The 14,098-nt window shown below is 39.0% G+C and overlaps 1 protein-coding gene across 1 annotated transcript in view; it reads left to right on the forward strand.

Moving 5' to 3' along the window:
- LOC128935119 (sodium channel protein type 4 subunit alpha B-like) overlaps window positions 1–14,098 on the forward strand; it is a 33,495-nt gene that overhangs the window by 9,619 nt on the left and 9,778 nt on the right. Inside the window, exons 7-18 of the mRNA XM_054273147.1 lie at window positions 104–161; window positions 821–962; window positions 2,029–2,226; window positions 3,550–3,732; window positions 4,321–4,701; window positions 5,536–5,665; window positions 7,466–7,704; window positions 8,049–8,249; window positions 9,003–9,356; window positions 11,055–11,492; window positions 12,371–12,517; window positions 13,644–13,764. Of these exons, the coding sequence (XP_054129122.1) occupies window positions 104–161; window positions 821–962; window positions 2,029–2,226; window positions 3,550–3,732; window positions 4,321–4,701; window positions 5,536–5,665; window positions 7,466–7,704; window positions 8,049–8,249; window positions 9,003–9,356; window positions 11,055–11,492; window positions 12,371–12,517; window positions 13,644–13,764 (2,592 nt within the window). The remainder of the gene's footprint in view (window positions 1–103; window positions 162–820; window positions 963–2,028; window positions 2,227–3,549; window positions 3,733–4,320; window positions 4,702–5,535; window positions 5,666–7,465; window positions 7,705–8,048; window positions 8,250–9,002; window positions 9,357–11,054; window positions 11,493–12,370; window positions 12,518–13,643; window positions 13,765–14,098) is intronic.

Here is a 14,098-nt window from a genome sequence, read left to right on the forward strand (position 1 = left end):
ACTCTTACAGGTCACTGGTTACTCATCACTACTAATATTAAATGATAGAGGATTCAGGCTAGAAAGTATCCTGGGTTTAATTTTTTCCCTTTTTTTTTAATAGATGACTTTGCTAGGAAAAATGGTTCTTCGGATATTTTGCTGTGTAGTTCTGGTGGTGGGTGAGTGACTTAAGATTATTTCTTCCTTGAAAGTTTTCTCTGCCTCAGTGCTCCTATATTTCCTCAGTCATGTGAGACAAAAGCAGAAATTCCAAGCTTTCCTTGAATGCAGAAACAGGAACACAGAAAATAAAGTATAGCAGTCAGATAATTTAATTCTTGTAGGGAATGAAGTATGAACTTGCATTCAGATCTAATTAGTCTTATAGACTTTCCTGAAGTGTTGTCTTCCTTTTTCCCATGGATGTGTGAGAGAACTGAAAATGTGAAAGATCTGGGGTATAGCACAGGACAGACACTCCTCTCTGTGAAGGCTCATGAGCATTAAACTGGAAAAACAAAAAAAGAATTTTGGAGGGCAGGTTTGGGCAAGGAGGGAGAGTGGTTGCTTTGCAGTGAGGGGCAGGGGATGAGGATTGGTGATGAGGGGGCTGTCCTGGGTTGGTGGTCTACTCCAGCCTGTCTTCTTCCTTTGTTTCTGGATTGTGGGTGCTGATTTTTCCATCCCTCCTTCCAGCCAATACTACCTGGAGTAGAGAAGTGTTTTGCACTCTAGTGAACTGCAGAGCTGAAACATAATCGGGACTCTTACATAAAGCTGAGGTTTTCCTTGAAATCTGCACATTTACAAGAACTCCACTTTTTGTTATTAATTCCAGGGCCTGTCCTCCTGGCTATAAATGCTGTAAAATTGGGCCAAATCCTGATTACGATTTCACCAGTTTTGATACATTTGGCTGGGCTTTTCTCTCCTTATTCCGCCTGATGACCCAGGACTACTGGGAGCGTCTGTACCAACAGGTACCAGTTTTGTGCTTAGAACTGATATTCATCGGTTGAAGCAGAAAATGTGTAGAGAGGACAAGAAACCTCAAATAAAAGCAATAGCTGCAGGTCATTGAGCCCACACCTTCCCTTCTGCCTGTGACTCCTGGAAAAGGGATGCTGAAGTGCTTGCCAACTCTTTCACTCTGCTTTTGGAAAAAAGTCCTATAAAGAGTTCTGTACTGTCCTTCAAAAATGTAAAAATGCCTCCTTGGTTGTCTCAATGGGATGTACAATCAATGATTCATCTGTGAGGGTGTTGCTGGATGAACCCTCATTGCTGATGGTGGGTGCAACCCCAGGACAGGGTCAGGTGGGAGTGTGGCAGTAACTGAAATAGGGACAGGTACAACAGGAGTGCTCAAAAATCAAAGTTTGATAAAGGAAAATAAAAGGGGCACCAGCAATAAATGCACAACAAAAACATAAACTGTACACTGTAGGGAGCTACTCCAGAAAACCGTGAAAACAGGCGTACACGAACTTTATATATGGCAGGGGACCAAAGAACAAAGAGGAACAGAAACCATACCTTATATAGAACACAAGACTAACCAATCAGAAAGCAGGGTTCATAACATCAACTTATATGGAATAAGTTAATCTGCATAACTGCTCCCATCATTCCTTTCTTGTCACCCTAACTTGGGGAGAATGTCCAGAGCCTATGGTGTGCTCTTCCAGGGCATGGCCCTGGTAGGCTCACGGGCCTTCCTTCTGCTGTGACTCCTGGAAAAGGGATGTTGAAGTGCTTCCCAACTCTTTCACCCTACTCTTGGAAAAAAGTCCTAAAAGGGTTCTGTACTGTCCTTCAAAAATGTAAAAATGCTTCCTTCATCGTCTTCATGCAATTTACAATGGGAGGGTATTGGAGGAGGAAGGAAGGCAGGGAAGAACAGCAAAGAAATTTATGATTCCATTTAAGCTTCCTGAGGCATTGTGTCTAGGAAGCTCAGTGCTTTTGAAGAATTTCAGAGACACGTTGAAAGCCTACCTGGTGCTTTTTGTGGTAATGTTTATCTCTGGGGTGTGTTGCTTGCAGACCCTCAGAGCTTCTGGGAAGGTGTATGTAGTCTTCTTCATGATGGTCATCTTTCTGGGCTCATTTTATCTAGTCAACTTGATTCTGGCTGTAGTAACAATGGCATATGAGGACCAGAACAAGGCCACCATTGCTGAAACGGAGGCAAAGGAAAGGAAATTTCGGGAAGCTATGGAATTACTGCAGAAGGAGCAAGAGGTATGTAAATTGCTCACTTGCAAGCGTTTGTCTCATTGTTCAATTTTGGTCAGATTTTGGTTTGGAGGACACAGTCTCAAGCTGCACCAAGGGAAATATAGGTTGGATATTAGGAAAAGGTTTTTTACAGAAAGGGTGATAAAGTTCTGGAATGGCTGCTCGGGGAGGTGGTGGAGTCTCCATCCCTGGGTGTGTTTAACAAAGCCTGGATGTGGCACTGGGTGCCAGGGTTTAGCTGAGCTGTTGGGGCTGGGTTGGACTCGATGATCTTGAAGGTCTCTTCCAACCTGGTCATTCTGGGAATTCTGTGGAAGAGACCCTAAAGATCATCTCACTCCAAGCCCCTGCCATGGACAGGGACACCTTCCAGTAGACCAGGTTGCTCAGAGCCCCACCCAGACAGAAGAAAAAGCATCACTTCCTGTGTAAAAAGGAGTTTTAAAATCTCCCTTTTAAAAAAAAGGTGTCACACAAAAAAAGCTGTATATAAAAACCCCTCATGGAAACAGGAGCAAGTGATAACTTATTGAAATTTGTGATTCCTGGAGCTGCAGAACAACTCCTCCTTCAGCTGTGTGTGTTTCCTCTGAATCAATGACTGTTATTCTGGATAAAATGCATTAAAGGTTGATGTTACTTTAAGTATTTAATTCCGTCAACCAGCAGCTTCAAAAAGAAAATTTATCTTTTTTTTAAATTCTTTTTTAGTCTATTTTTTCATTTGGGCTGCTGAGCAAAGAAACATACAGTAATTCTGCTGCATTAACATCTGAGCCAAAACCTATTGTAGTTGAATGAAAAGTCTCTTGGTAACTTAAATAGCACAGAAGCTTCTGGAACAAGAAATTCCTGTGTTTTAAAAATATCACTCTAAATTCAACATTGGAAGGAAAATCATCCACACTGTCAGTATAGTCCCAAGGATCCCCAATGAAAAGAAAGACTTTTATTACAGATTGAACATTTATTTTGGGGAAAGGATATATTCTACTGCATTATTTTCAAACTGAGAATTTTTATTGTAAGCAAGTTTGCCATATGGAGGAGTAGGAGCTATAATGTGATTATTTTGCCTCTGGCAGGCCCAGTAGTTGTAATGGTATAACACACTGCAAATAGCAAATTGTTCAGTGCTCCATATGTCGGGGAAATTCTCTCCTCTTTCTTTTAGGATTATCACATATTTGAAGATTTTTAACGATCTTTGTGAAACAAAAATTGTTATCAGGAAATAATAATATAGAGCACAGAAGTGTTTTCTTTCTGCTTTTACTTCAAGCACCCAGCAATAATATCATCCATGTTTGGTTTTTTTAATTTCAGTCACTGGGTATTAAAGGGATTGATATCCTGTCACTTAGCTCCTTTGAAGCCTCTTCTCTGTCATCCAAAGAAATCAAGGAAAGGAGCAATAGGCAAAAGAGAAATAAGACACTGGGGAGAGAAGAAAATGAAGAAGAAGAAGAACTTCCCAAGTCACAGCTCCCAGACAGTCAACGAAAGTTGGTAATCTATTATCTGCATCTGAGATCCTTACAGCTATTCTAATTTTAATTTAAAATTAATGGCTTGAAAGCATAAACAAAACCCCATTACAAACACAGATCACTCTAAAGTCCTTAAAATGAGCAAATATTGGGATAAAGAAGAATTAGATGAAAAAAATAATTTGAAAAGGAAGTATTATAAATGGAGCATGAAAGCACTGTTAAAATAGTTAAATAGATTTTCTATAACAAAGAGAAATAAAAAAAAGTGAACGACTACCAGAACTTAGCTTTTATATTGTCATTCTCTGTGAAAAATTTTATACCTAAAATGTAAGTATAAAATTTCATACTTAAAACGTAAGTATAAAATGTAGGTATAAAATGTAAGTATTATCTCAAAAATGGCTGGTACAGCTCATAAAATTTTATTATCTGCCGTTGAGAATATAAACACAATCCTTCCCAAAAAATCTAAATCAGATAAGAGTTTTGGACTTGCAGTGGTTGACAGCAAACATTTTGAAGCTCAAACAATTTACAACTTCCCAGATTTTCTGTGTGATGTTACGCTGCTCTCTCTGTTTTGCTTTTCCTGGCCTTCCAGTCTCTAGTGGGCCTGGTGTACGGCCCCAGCTCCAAGCGCCGGCTGAGCCACGGGAGCGTCTTCAACTTCCAAAGCCCCGCCGTGGAGGGTGACTCGGGAGCGGACCTGGGTGACGAGGACACCGCGGGCGCCGGGGGACACAAACCCCGCTGCCGGTCGCTGTCGGGGCCGCGGATGGGACGGCGCCCCAGCCTGCAGGGCCAGCGGGGCCACAGCTCCCACCCCGCCACCCCAAACTGCGCGCGGAGCAGCAAGGGGGGCGGCCTTGATGCGCACCCTGGGGTGGGTTTGGGGAGCAGCGGGGTGCACAGCCAAGATCCCATGTCCTCTGAAGGAGCCATGCTTCCGCCGGTCATGGAAGACGTGAGAAAGGGGGATCTGGTGAGGAAAAATATAATATTTTATATATATGCTTTATATTGTGGTTTATCGGTCAGTGGCAGGGTTGGGTTGGGTTTTTTTGGTTTTTTTTTTTGGTTTTTTTTTTTTGTTTTGTTTTGTTTTGTTTTTTGGGGGGGGGGGGGGTTGTTTGGTTTTTTTTTGGTTTTTTGGGTTTTTTTTTGGTTGTTGTTTTAAGAGTTTCACCTTAATGGCAAACAGCAATGTGAACTCAAGCATGCCGATATGGGAATTTTTCAGTTGTCTGTAGAAACTGGTTTTTAATAGTCTGATGATTCCTGAAAATTAGATTTTGGCCTTCTTGTTGTAAACCTTATGTTTCTGCTGTTCATTAATTGTACTAACATAGTTTGAAAGATTCCTAGTGCCGAAATTACAAGTCGCCCTTTTCATCCCAAATGCTGCTCAGGGGTGTAATTTTGAATAATACCTGTGAATTTTTAATTTTTTTTTTTTTTTGGTCCTAGCCCCTTTAGCATCATGCAGCAGCTTTGCCTGTAAGTTCCCAAATTTCCCCTATTTACCCTTCACCTCTCTCCTATTCCATTAGTTTCTTGATTAATTCCTAGGCCCATTTCCCCTCATACACTCATTTCCAAGGCTGTGCTTGCCCCATGTTACATGCTTGCAGGATCCATTCACTGCAGCCCCATAAGAGAGTAGGACCTTCAATCTCACCATCTATTACATCTTGTAGAAAAGTACATTTATTTGGCTGCCTGTCATTGTTCCTATTAACTCTCACAGTTACCCATCATCACATCCTGGCTCATTTCACTCCCGTGGTATCTCCCTAATCGTGTTTACTTCTCTGAGCAGCCAGCTGTGCGTGATGAGAGCAGCATGATGCATTTACCTCCTCATCTGTCAGTGGAGTACTTTAATGAGGCTCTTCAGAGACAAAGGGCAGCAAGTAGAGTCAGCATAATTACCAGTGTCTTGGAGGGTAAGTGGTTCCTCATTAAGTTTATTTCAACCCTAAAGTAATGCTGCCATGAAAGAACAAAACATAGTTCTTAAAGGTTAGCAGGGATTTGTAGGTGAGTAGTTAGGAATTTCATTGTTCATTTCGATTTCTTTTAGAAAAAAAAGGTGTCACACAGTCTCTGTGTACTGGAACACATTCTTTGCCTATTGTAAAAGCTCGTTTTGTAGGACAGAGAGTGAAGAGGGTTGGGGTGAGAGGGGGTGGAAGATATTTCTGATCATCTGACCTGCAGGACTGGGACACTGTTTTCTCCTGAGCCTCTGATTTCTGTTGTGTCAGTGGCAGAATTCAGAGGATTCACATGCATGCAGAATTCAACAATTAACAAGATTATGCAAGTAAAATTAGTTGTGACAATTCTCGGATATTGAATACTTAGCGTCACAATTTTATTCCTTTAATTTACCTTCCCAAGTGAATTTTTGGTGGGAGTTAATCAGTGACAGTCATTTTGATGATTGATAGTTTTGTTGCAGATCTTGCTGAAAAATTTCAGTCCAAGTTATTCAGGATGAGGAACTTTTGTTTTCTTTTGGCCTATTTGAGGAACTCTACCACCAATTCTTGGACCACAAATATGAGATTGAATAGGGAGGTACCTGTGGGAGGAAGGTCCCTTTTCTAAATTTTTTAAAAGATTTTTTCCTGGGAGAATCACTGTTGAACGCATCCAGTTGAGCTTTGCTTTGTAGTGTAATTCATCAAAGATTTGGGTTTTGTTGCACAGTTTTAGCTGTGAGCTGGGGTGAAAAAGGACTTGTAGTTCTAGAGGAAGACAAGAGCTGGACCTGGAGTGAGGATTGAGTCAAAGTGATCACTCTGGAATAAGTGGTGTAGGGTGCAGATGTAAGTATTGAGCCTGGGGGAGAAGAAATGAAAATTAAACAGAGAGAAGAAATAAGGACAGGGCCAATTAAGAAAAGGATATGAGTCAGACCCAGCTCATCTATTTCTGAAAAGCTTCCAGGTCTCTGAAAACCAGATGAGTAATTCCTACTGTGCTTGTACTTAAAGCTAGTTCCAGTCAGTCAATGAATTTGCGCAGGACTTAACCTGGGTCAAAAGTATTTTGAAGGGCTAATTAATATTAATGGAGAAGAAAGAAAAGCTATGAGATTTAGATTTGATTAAAAAGATGAAAATGACAAAGATGAAACAGCTTCTGTCCCAAGTTCTGCTTGAGGAAAATGGAGATCTGTTCAGCTTGCATCAGCTGGAAATTATGGGTGTGACCTTTCCCATAGAGAAGGCCAAAGGCCAAATTTCAGGCAATTTGGATTTGCCAGAGTCAGAATTCCCATGTCTACCACTGATTCTTTAAACTGCCTTGAGGGTCAAGGGAGACAGAAATTTGTTGGGTGTGACACAGCTGTTGTCCCAGACACCCTGTGAGGACAAGATGGGAAGAGCTGAAGCTGCTCTGTTGTCCTGCAGGAGCATGAGAAGCTGTGGTGAGGGCCATGCATCACAAATATCTGCATTGCCAGATGGCTGTAGTACCAGTCTGAAACAAAGAAAACTCTTTCCAAAGGTTTTTGAAGGAAGTGCTCACAAAAGAATTTGGCATTTTGTCTGAATTTTTATTTTCATGTTTATCAGCTGGTGTAAGAAACACATAAATGGTAAAATGTGCAAGGAAGCTCTGTGAGAGATGAGAGACTTCCTTTTCCTTCTCTGGTCTTTTGAATGCTTGGAGTTGTTATTTCACCATCTTGCTCAGTGATAAATAATGATAGAAGGATTTTCTTTTTCATTTAGAACGTGAAGAAGCCCAGCAAAAATGCCCACCACGCCTGAAGAACTTTGCTTTAAAGTATCTAATTTGGGATTGTTGCCCATTTTGGTTGAGAATCAAGGAAAAAGTGGCTGCTTTCATAAAGGATCCTTTTTTTGATCTCACCATCACAGTTTGCATTGTGATGAACACTTTGTTCATGGCACTGGAGCACGATAATATGTCACCTACTTTTAAATACATGCTTAAAATAGGAAACTTGGTAAGCAAATTCTCAGCTATGTGGCTTTTTATAGACTTAATTAATTGGCTGATCTGTGTTTTCACTTGATACATAAAAAGTGAAAGTAAAAATTGAAAATTAGCAAACCCAGCATTAATAAACTTTGTTTCTAATACAGACAATTCCCAGATTTTTTATGCAGTTTGTCATGCCCCTGAGAAGGCAGAAAAAAAAATCCTCCCATTTTAATTAAAAGTGCATTAGGACTTCATAAACATGAGTTTTATTAACCTGTCCATGAATATTATTTGAGGGAAGGTGACCCAGAGATAAAATAAATTCATGGCTACTTTCAGGCTGATGCTACTGTTTCCTTGTCACAGGTTTTTACAGGAATCTTCACTGCAGAAATGATCTTAAAAATCATCGCTCTAGATCCCTATTACTATTTTCAGCAGCCCTGGAATATTTTTGACAGTGTCATTGTCACACTGAGTTTAATTGAATTGAGTTTCCCCAAACACAAAAGCAAGAAAGAAAGGAGAAAAGGAGGAACCCTGTCAGTTTTACGATCCTTCAGACTGGTAATGCTTCATGCATGCTCAGTTGTATGAAACTTTATCTTGTGAATTTAATACAGAATACTTCTGCAGTTAGGAGGCAAGAAATTACTTTTTTTTTATCCCAATTATTTTTACTTCCTGAACTTGGCTTTAGGATACACACTCAAACTCCTTGTGACGTTAGAGTCCGAGTTTAAAAAGTATATTTTTTTTTAGTTCACTGAGAAATATTCAAAGGAAAAAATATTCCAGAATGGACATGTTATAAAAATGACACAAATAATTAAAAACTAGCACAGGAAATTAGGAAAAAAAGCCTTGGAGTACAAACAGAAATAAACAATATTTAAAGAGAGATGTGAAATTATGTTAAGGCATCCACTTCATATACCAGGGACTGATTTAAATTCCTTGATCAAAATATAGACTCTTTTCAAAGTGCTACAGCAGCAGTCCCTGAGCTTTTGGTCCTTTGTTTTACATGTAAATTAGGCACCATAATCTACATCAAGAGAATTGCATGGACACCTGCCTGCATTTATCAGGGTCTCAGGTTAGTTTGGTCCTTTACGAGGTGATTAGTTTATGTTTGCAGTGTTGCCTAGCCAAGAGAAAAAAATATCTATAAATACTTTTTATAAGTATTAATGTACCACAAATGTTGCATTGCTGGAATAGTTCAGAATATCAGTAATTTAGTTGTTGCAGGATTTGCATGGTGCAAAGATGAATTATCTCTACTGATGTCTAACTATGTTTTATGTTGCTATGCAGCTGAGGGTCTTCAAACTGGCAAAGTCCTGGCCAACTTTAAACACTCTAATTAAAATAATTTGTAACTCTCTGGGAGCACTGAGTAATCTGACCCTCGTCCTGGGAATCATCATTTTCATTTTTGCTGTAGTAGGGGTGCAACTTTTTGGGAAGAGTTATTCGGACAACTGCAATAAAATAAAGAAAGACAGCAAGCCACGCTGGCACATGATGGACTTTTTCCATTCATTCCTCATCGTTTTCCGAATTCTGTGTGGAGAATGGATTGAGACCATGTGGGACTGCATGGTGGTTGCTGAACCATCAATGTGTCTTGTTTTCTTTCTGCTGGTCATGGTGATAGGAAATTTAGTGGTAAGTTTCGCAATGTGTTCTTCTCTTCATCCTGTCTGTGGTGGGCTCCAGTTAATGGTTGTTCTGACAGCAAAAGGTAGCTTCCATAAAAACGGGTGGAAAAGTTACTTATGTTTGTTATAGTCTGTGAAATCCTCTTTTTCCTTTCACCTTTGGGCCACTGTCTGTATTTTCCCATTTTGTGAGCTTTGCTCACAGCACCACTTGACCTTTCCATGTGGCAATTGACAAGAAACACCTTTGCAGTAAATATACCACAGGCAGCTAAGTTCCTCCCTGTCTTGGGATTTGGATGTAAATAATCAGTGAGGCTTATGGCTCACCTGCTTGAATTAATTAGGCCAAGTGCTTAAGTCCCTCTCTAAATCAATTTTATTTATTTTATTAAGACCTCATGCAAGTACTGAATTCTTTATCAGCAAATGGCAGAATCTACAGTGCTACCACAGAAATCAGGATTATTTTTAGGCATCTCAAGATACATTTATATCCAAGAGCTAGATCTTGCAATGGCATAACCTACACAGCCTCAACACACTGTGCTGGGACACAAGGGACAGCCTGCCTTCCTTGGTCCTAAGCTGTCCTTTCTTGATGCCCAAATCATAAATATATTCTTTTGGTAATTTTGTTCCTCATGTCCTTTATTCATATGCCAAGCTTCTCTTAATTGGAAAAAGAATTCTAAACATATTTAACTCTAGGCAGACCTTTGTGGGAAATCTCTGCTCTGTGGCTGAATCCTAAATATGTATTTAATGTCCTGTCTGTTTCACAGTGCAAGGATTGATGTCAATGCTGAAATTCTGTGAGTGAGATTTATATCACAATTTAATGTTAACTGTCAGGCAATGAAGCGTTTAGCCCCCACTTTTCGTCCAGGCTTTCTTATAGTCCAAGGAAGCAGAGAGAGGTATCTGGGACTGAGATTTATACCAGCCTAAAGTCAATAAGTAAGACAGATGAGATGAATTGATCTCTGGAGAGCTGGTATTCTCCACTGCCTGTGGTCCTTGGATGGCCCGGGGGTGTTATCTGCCCAGTTCTGCCATGATAAAAATTAAGCTACATAGATCCCATTAGTAACCAAAATACTAGTGAAAAAATTAAATTCTCACATTCCCTTAAAAGCAAACAACCAAAAAAACCACCCCAAAACAAATGGAGGTTTAAAAATTCCTTTATATGAAGATCCTTAAAAATGAAAAATTTAGCTTCTCTTGATTTTGATTTTTGTGATAATGTGGCAGATTTGAGGAAATTTCTGGGCCTGAATCTGATCTTACAGAATTTTGGAAGTAACTCCACAAGGGCCTTATTTAATTCTAATTTGAAGAATCAAGAGACAATTACTAAACTGACAGGACATGAGTCAATGTTACTGCTTTAACCTTTGAAAAGCTGCTTTCACCAAATAATGCATTTGGTACACAGATCTGTTTTCTCTTGTAGTTTAAATTACATTTTTTTGAGAAGAAAGGAATGGGAACATTGAAATTTCAGATAGATATTTTGATTTCATCAATCACAATGTGATCAGTTGCTGCCATTTCCTTATCACCTTGTTTTGGTTTGCTCAGGAGAGACAGAACTTTGGTAGCGTCTGTGTTCTTCAAAGTTAAAATTCAGATTTTCCAATGCTAATCTCCAGACTTTAATTTTTTTTTTAATTATTATTATTATTTCAATTGCTTTCAGGTTCTCAACCTTTTCATTGCACTGCTGCTGAGTTCTTTCAGTGCTGACAGTCTCCAGACAACAGAGGATGATGGAGAGATGAACAATCTTCGGATCGCCTTAGCTCGGATCCGCAAGGCATTCCACCTTGTCAAGAGCGCGACGTGGGATGCCTGCTGCAGGAAGCTCAGGCACATAAAGAAAGTGCACAAGAAGAAAATCAAATTGACTGCACAGAACTCACTTGGGTTCAAGAGGGAAGAGCCAAAGAGTTGTAAAGAGAATTACAATAATGAATGGATTGAGAAAAACAGGGACAAATGCCCAGGTCTTGAAGATTTTGTTAGAAACCCCAACGTATTTGTCTGTGTCCCTATTGCTGAGGCAGAGAATACAAGTGAGGGTTTTGAAGATGATGATAAACTGAGCACATTTACTGACACAGAATGCAGCAAGCAGGTAATGGATGTCTTCATTTGTGTTGGAACAGTAGAAATGTGGAGAGAGATGAAGGGAGGGATGGGCGGGAGAAGAGTCTCTAGCAGAACAGGGTGGGAGATGTTGATCCATTTCCAGAGAATTACAAAGTTCTGAACTAGAACCAAAAGTAAAAATATTTACAGCAAGGGTAAATCATCACTTGGAGGCTTTTAAAATCAAGATTCTTTCATGGTTTTAAAGGAAAATTTTTTCAGGAATTCTAGCTGACGTGCTGTGGTGCACACAGGTAATTATGGCAGTCCTTGGTGAACATGTATTTTTTAATGTAAATATTTATGCATAATATTAACTGTTTTGGTATTATTTGCATGAAAGAGCCAAAATACATGTTCTGCATACAGAACATTATCATGGATTCAGTATATGAATTGATAGCTCTGATCCTTACTTTGTATTTTTCCTTGCTGTATGTAGTCTGTAGTAATTATTAGAAGTGGATGGGATTAAGTATGGAGTATGGCTCTACTAAGGACAAATTTTTGATACTACATCATATATTTACCCTATTTCTTTGTGCTCCATGAATTTTTCAGATCTGTTTCAATCACTGTTGTCATTCTGGTATCACAATTTCCCATATTAAATTTCCCTCTTAATTCCTACGTAAGAATTCTCATTTAAGTTTTGAATAGGTCACTAAAATGCCTTCATTTGCCCTGTTGGGGAAAAGTTCTATCCTTAGGTAAAATCAGAGACTCAAAATGATCCTTTCTTATAACTCTTCTCTGGAGATTCCCACTTTAAATTAAATTCATAGCTTATTGTTTTTCCCCTCTGATTTGTGCACTCCCTAAAAAGACAAAAGAAAGCCCCTCTAATCCACAGATTAATTTCAGGATGAAAATCACCTGAGGCAAAGGGGAGACAGAGCAAAAAATTCAGGCAGCTCAAGCAAAGGATCAGGATTTTCCTCTGAAGAATTCAGTGTGTTTTATCTAGGAAAGGACAGGAAGAGTGAACTCTCATCACCAGAGGATAAAGAGGTAACAATTTATTTTTTTTCCAGTGATGTTAATTTTCCAATACTGGTCAAACACAGGCATATTTCAGTTCAGGGATTTACCAGAGAGACGTTTAGTGCCAGAAGCAGCTCTGAACTTGCAGTACCTGGTCTGGCAGGACAGGAGGCAATACAGGAGCTGGAATTCTGTGAGCAAAGTCAAAGGTTTTCTAGGTTTTTATTTTAACAGAAAAATATATATAGTATAGGAAAGAGAGCATGTAGAAATGGGAAAACTATAATGTAACTTTGGTAGTAATTATGAATCATTTATAAAATACTCTCTGATACCTTCCATTCATTAAATTTTGACTCCACAAAACAGGAGTATTAAAAAAAAAAAAAAAAAAAGAAGAAGAATTCAAGGGAGATAAATTTTCATGTGGGAAATTCCATCAAGTCTGCCTAGGTCCTAAGTATCTTGGATTCAAGAAGCATAATGCTTGAAATGAGTTTCTCTCTGTGTTATTAAAGATTGTTGTTACCAGTTTACAGTGATTTTAAAATAATTTTGAATGTAGAATACATTCAAAGAAGTAAAAACCAGCATTATGAAAACATGAAAGAACAAAAACATAAAGTAAGCAATTGCTAACAAACTGCTGACTCCTAATATTGTCTTTGGTTTACTGGGATGGCAAAAAGCCTACTGAAAAGTACAGGGTGTGATTCCAATTTCTGCTTCCTAAATATTATGGGTGCTCAGTTCCTGGCATGATAACTGATTTATTTATCTGGGTCTCCTGTGTGAAGGCATCTTTCCATGATTTCATGGTTTTAACCCAGGTAATTTCTGCTCTTTTGAGAGCTACATTCACTAATATGCAATTTAAAAGCTCTTCAGTTTCCCAGCTGATTTTAGGCAGTTACATCTGGCTCATGTAGATAGATATTGTAATTACAGAGCTTGGGCCTCTATTTGAGTGCACCTGTTGGTACTTCTAAGCTTATAACTTTTAAAATCAAAACATTTGTTCCATTACCAACAATACTTGTTATATTAGTACATACCAAAACTTTAATTTTGAGTTTTATTTGTACATGGAATAATTTATTCATTTGGACCCGAATAAGAAAGAATCAATAATTGATATTACTGTGCTTGGTAGTTGGACGGTGTCAGCTCTTCTGAAGTCAGCACAGTGGATCTGACAAATCCTGAAGATCTTTTAAAACAGATTCCAGAATTTTATGAAGACTTCAAGACTCCAGAACAATGTTTTCCAGAAGGTAAGACTCTCGCAGTTTCACTAGACTTGAGTGAAAACTCAACTTGTTTCCCTAGTGATGCTGAGCCAATAGGATCAGATTATTTTCAGTTAATTTTAGTTATCTGAAAAAAAGCTAAATAGCTGTCCCTGTCTGGTCAACACAGAGACTGAGACACCTGAACAATAGAACCCTTTCCTCTAAAAGCCAATTGCTTCCGAGTGGGACATGGGCAATGGCATAGACCCCATTTTGAAAAATAGGATTGTGAGGTGACATGAATTTCACTCAGCTCGACACAACCAAGTCACTCTGGGGGTTTGGCATAAGAAAAGTGTGTGGGATCAGGTCTCAT

This window comes from Melozone crissalis, unplaced genomic scaffold (genome assembly GCF_028551555.1).
Source record: "Melozone crissalis strain CALT ecotype California unplaced genomic scaffold, PUWL_Pcris_2 ptg000016l_1, whole genome shotgun sequence".
Taxonomy (NCBI): Eukaryota; Metazoa; Chordata; class Aves; order Passeriformes; family Passerellidae; genus Melozone; species Melozone crissalis.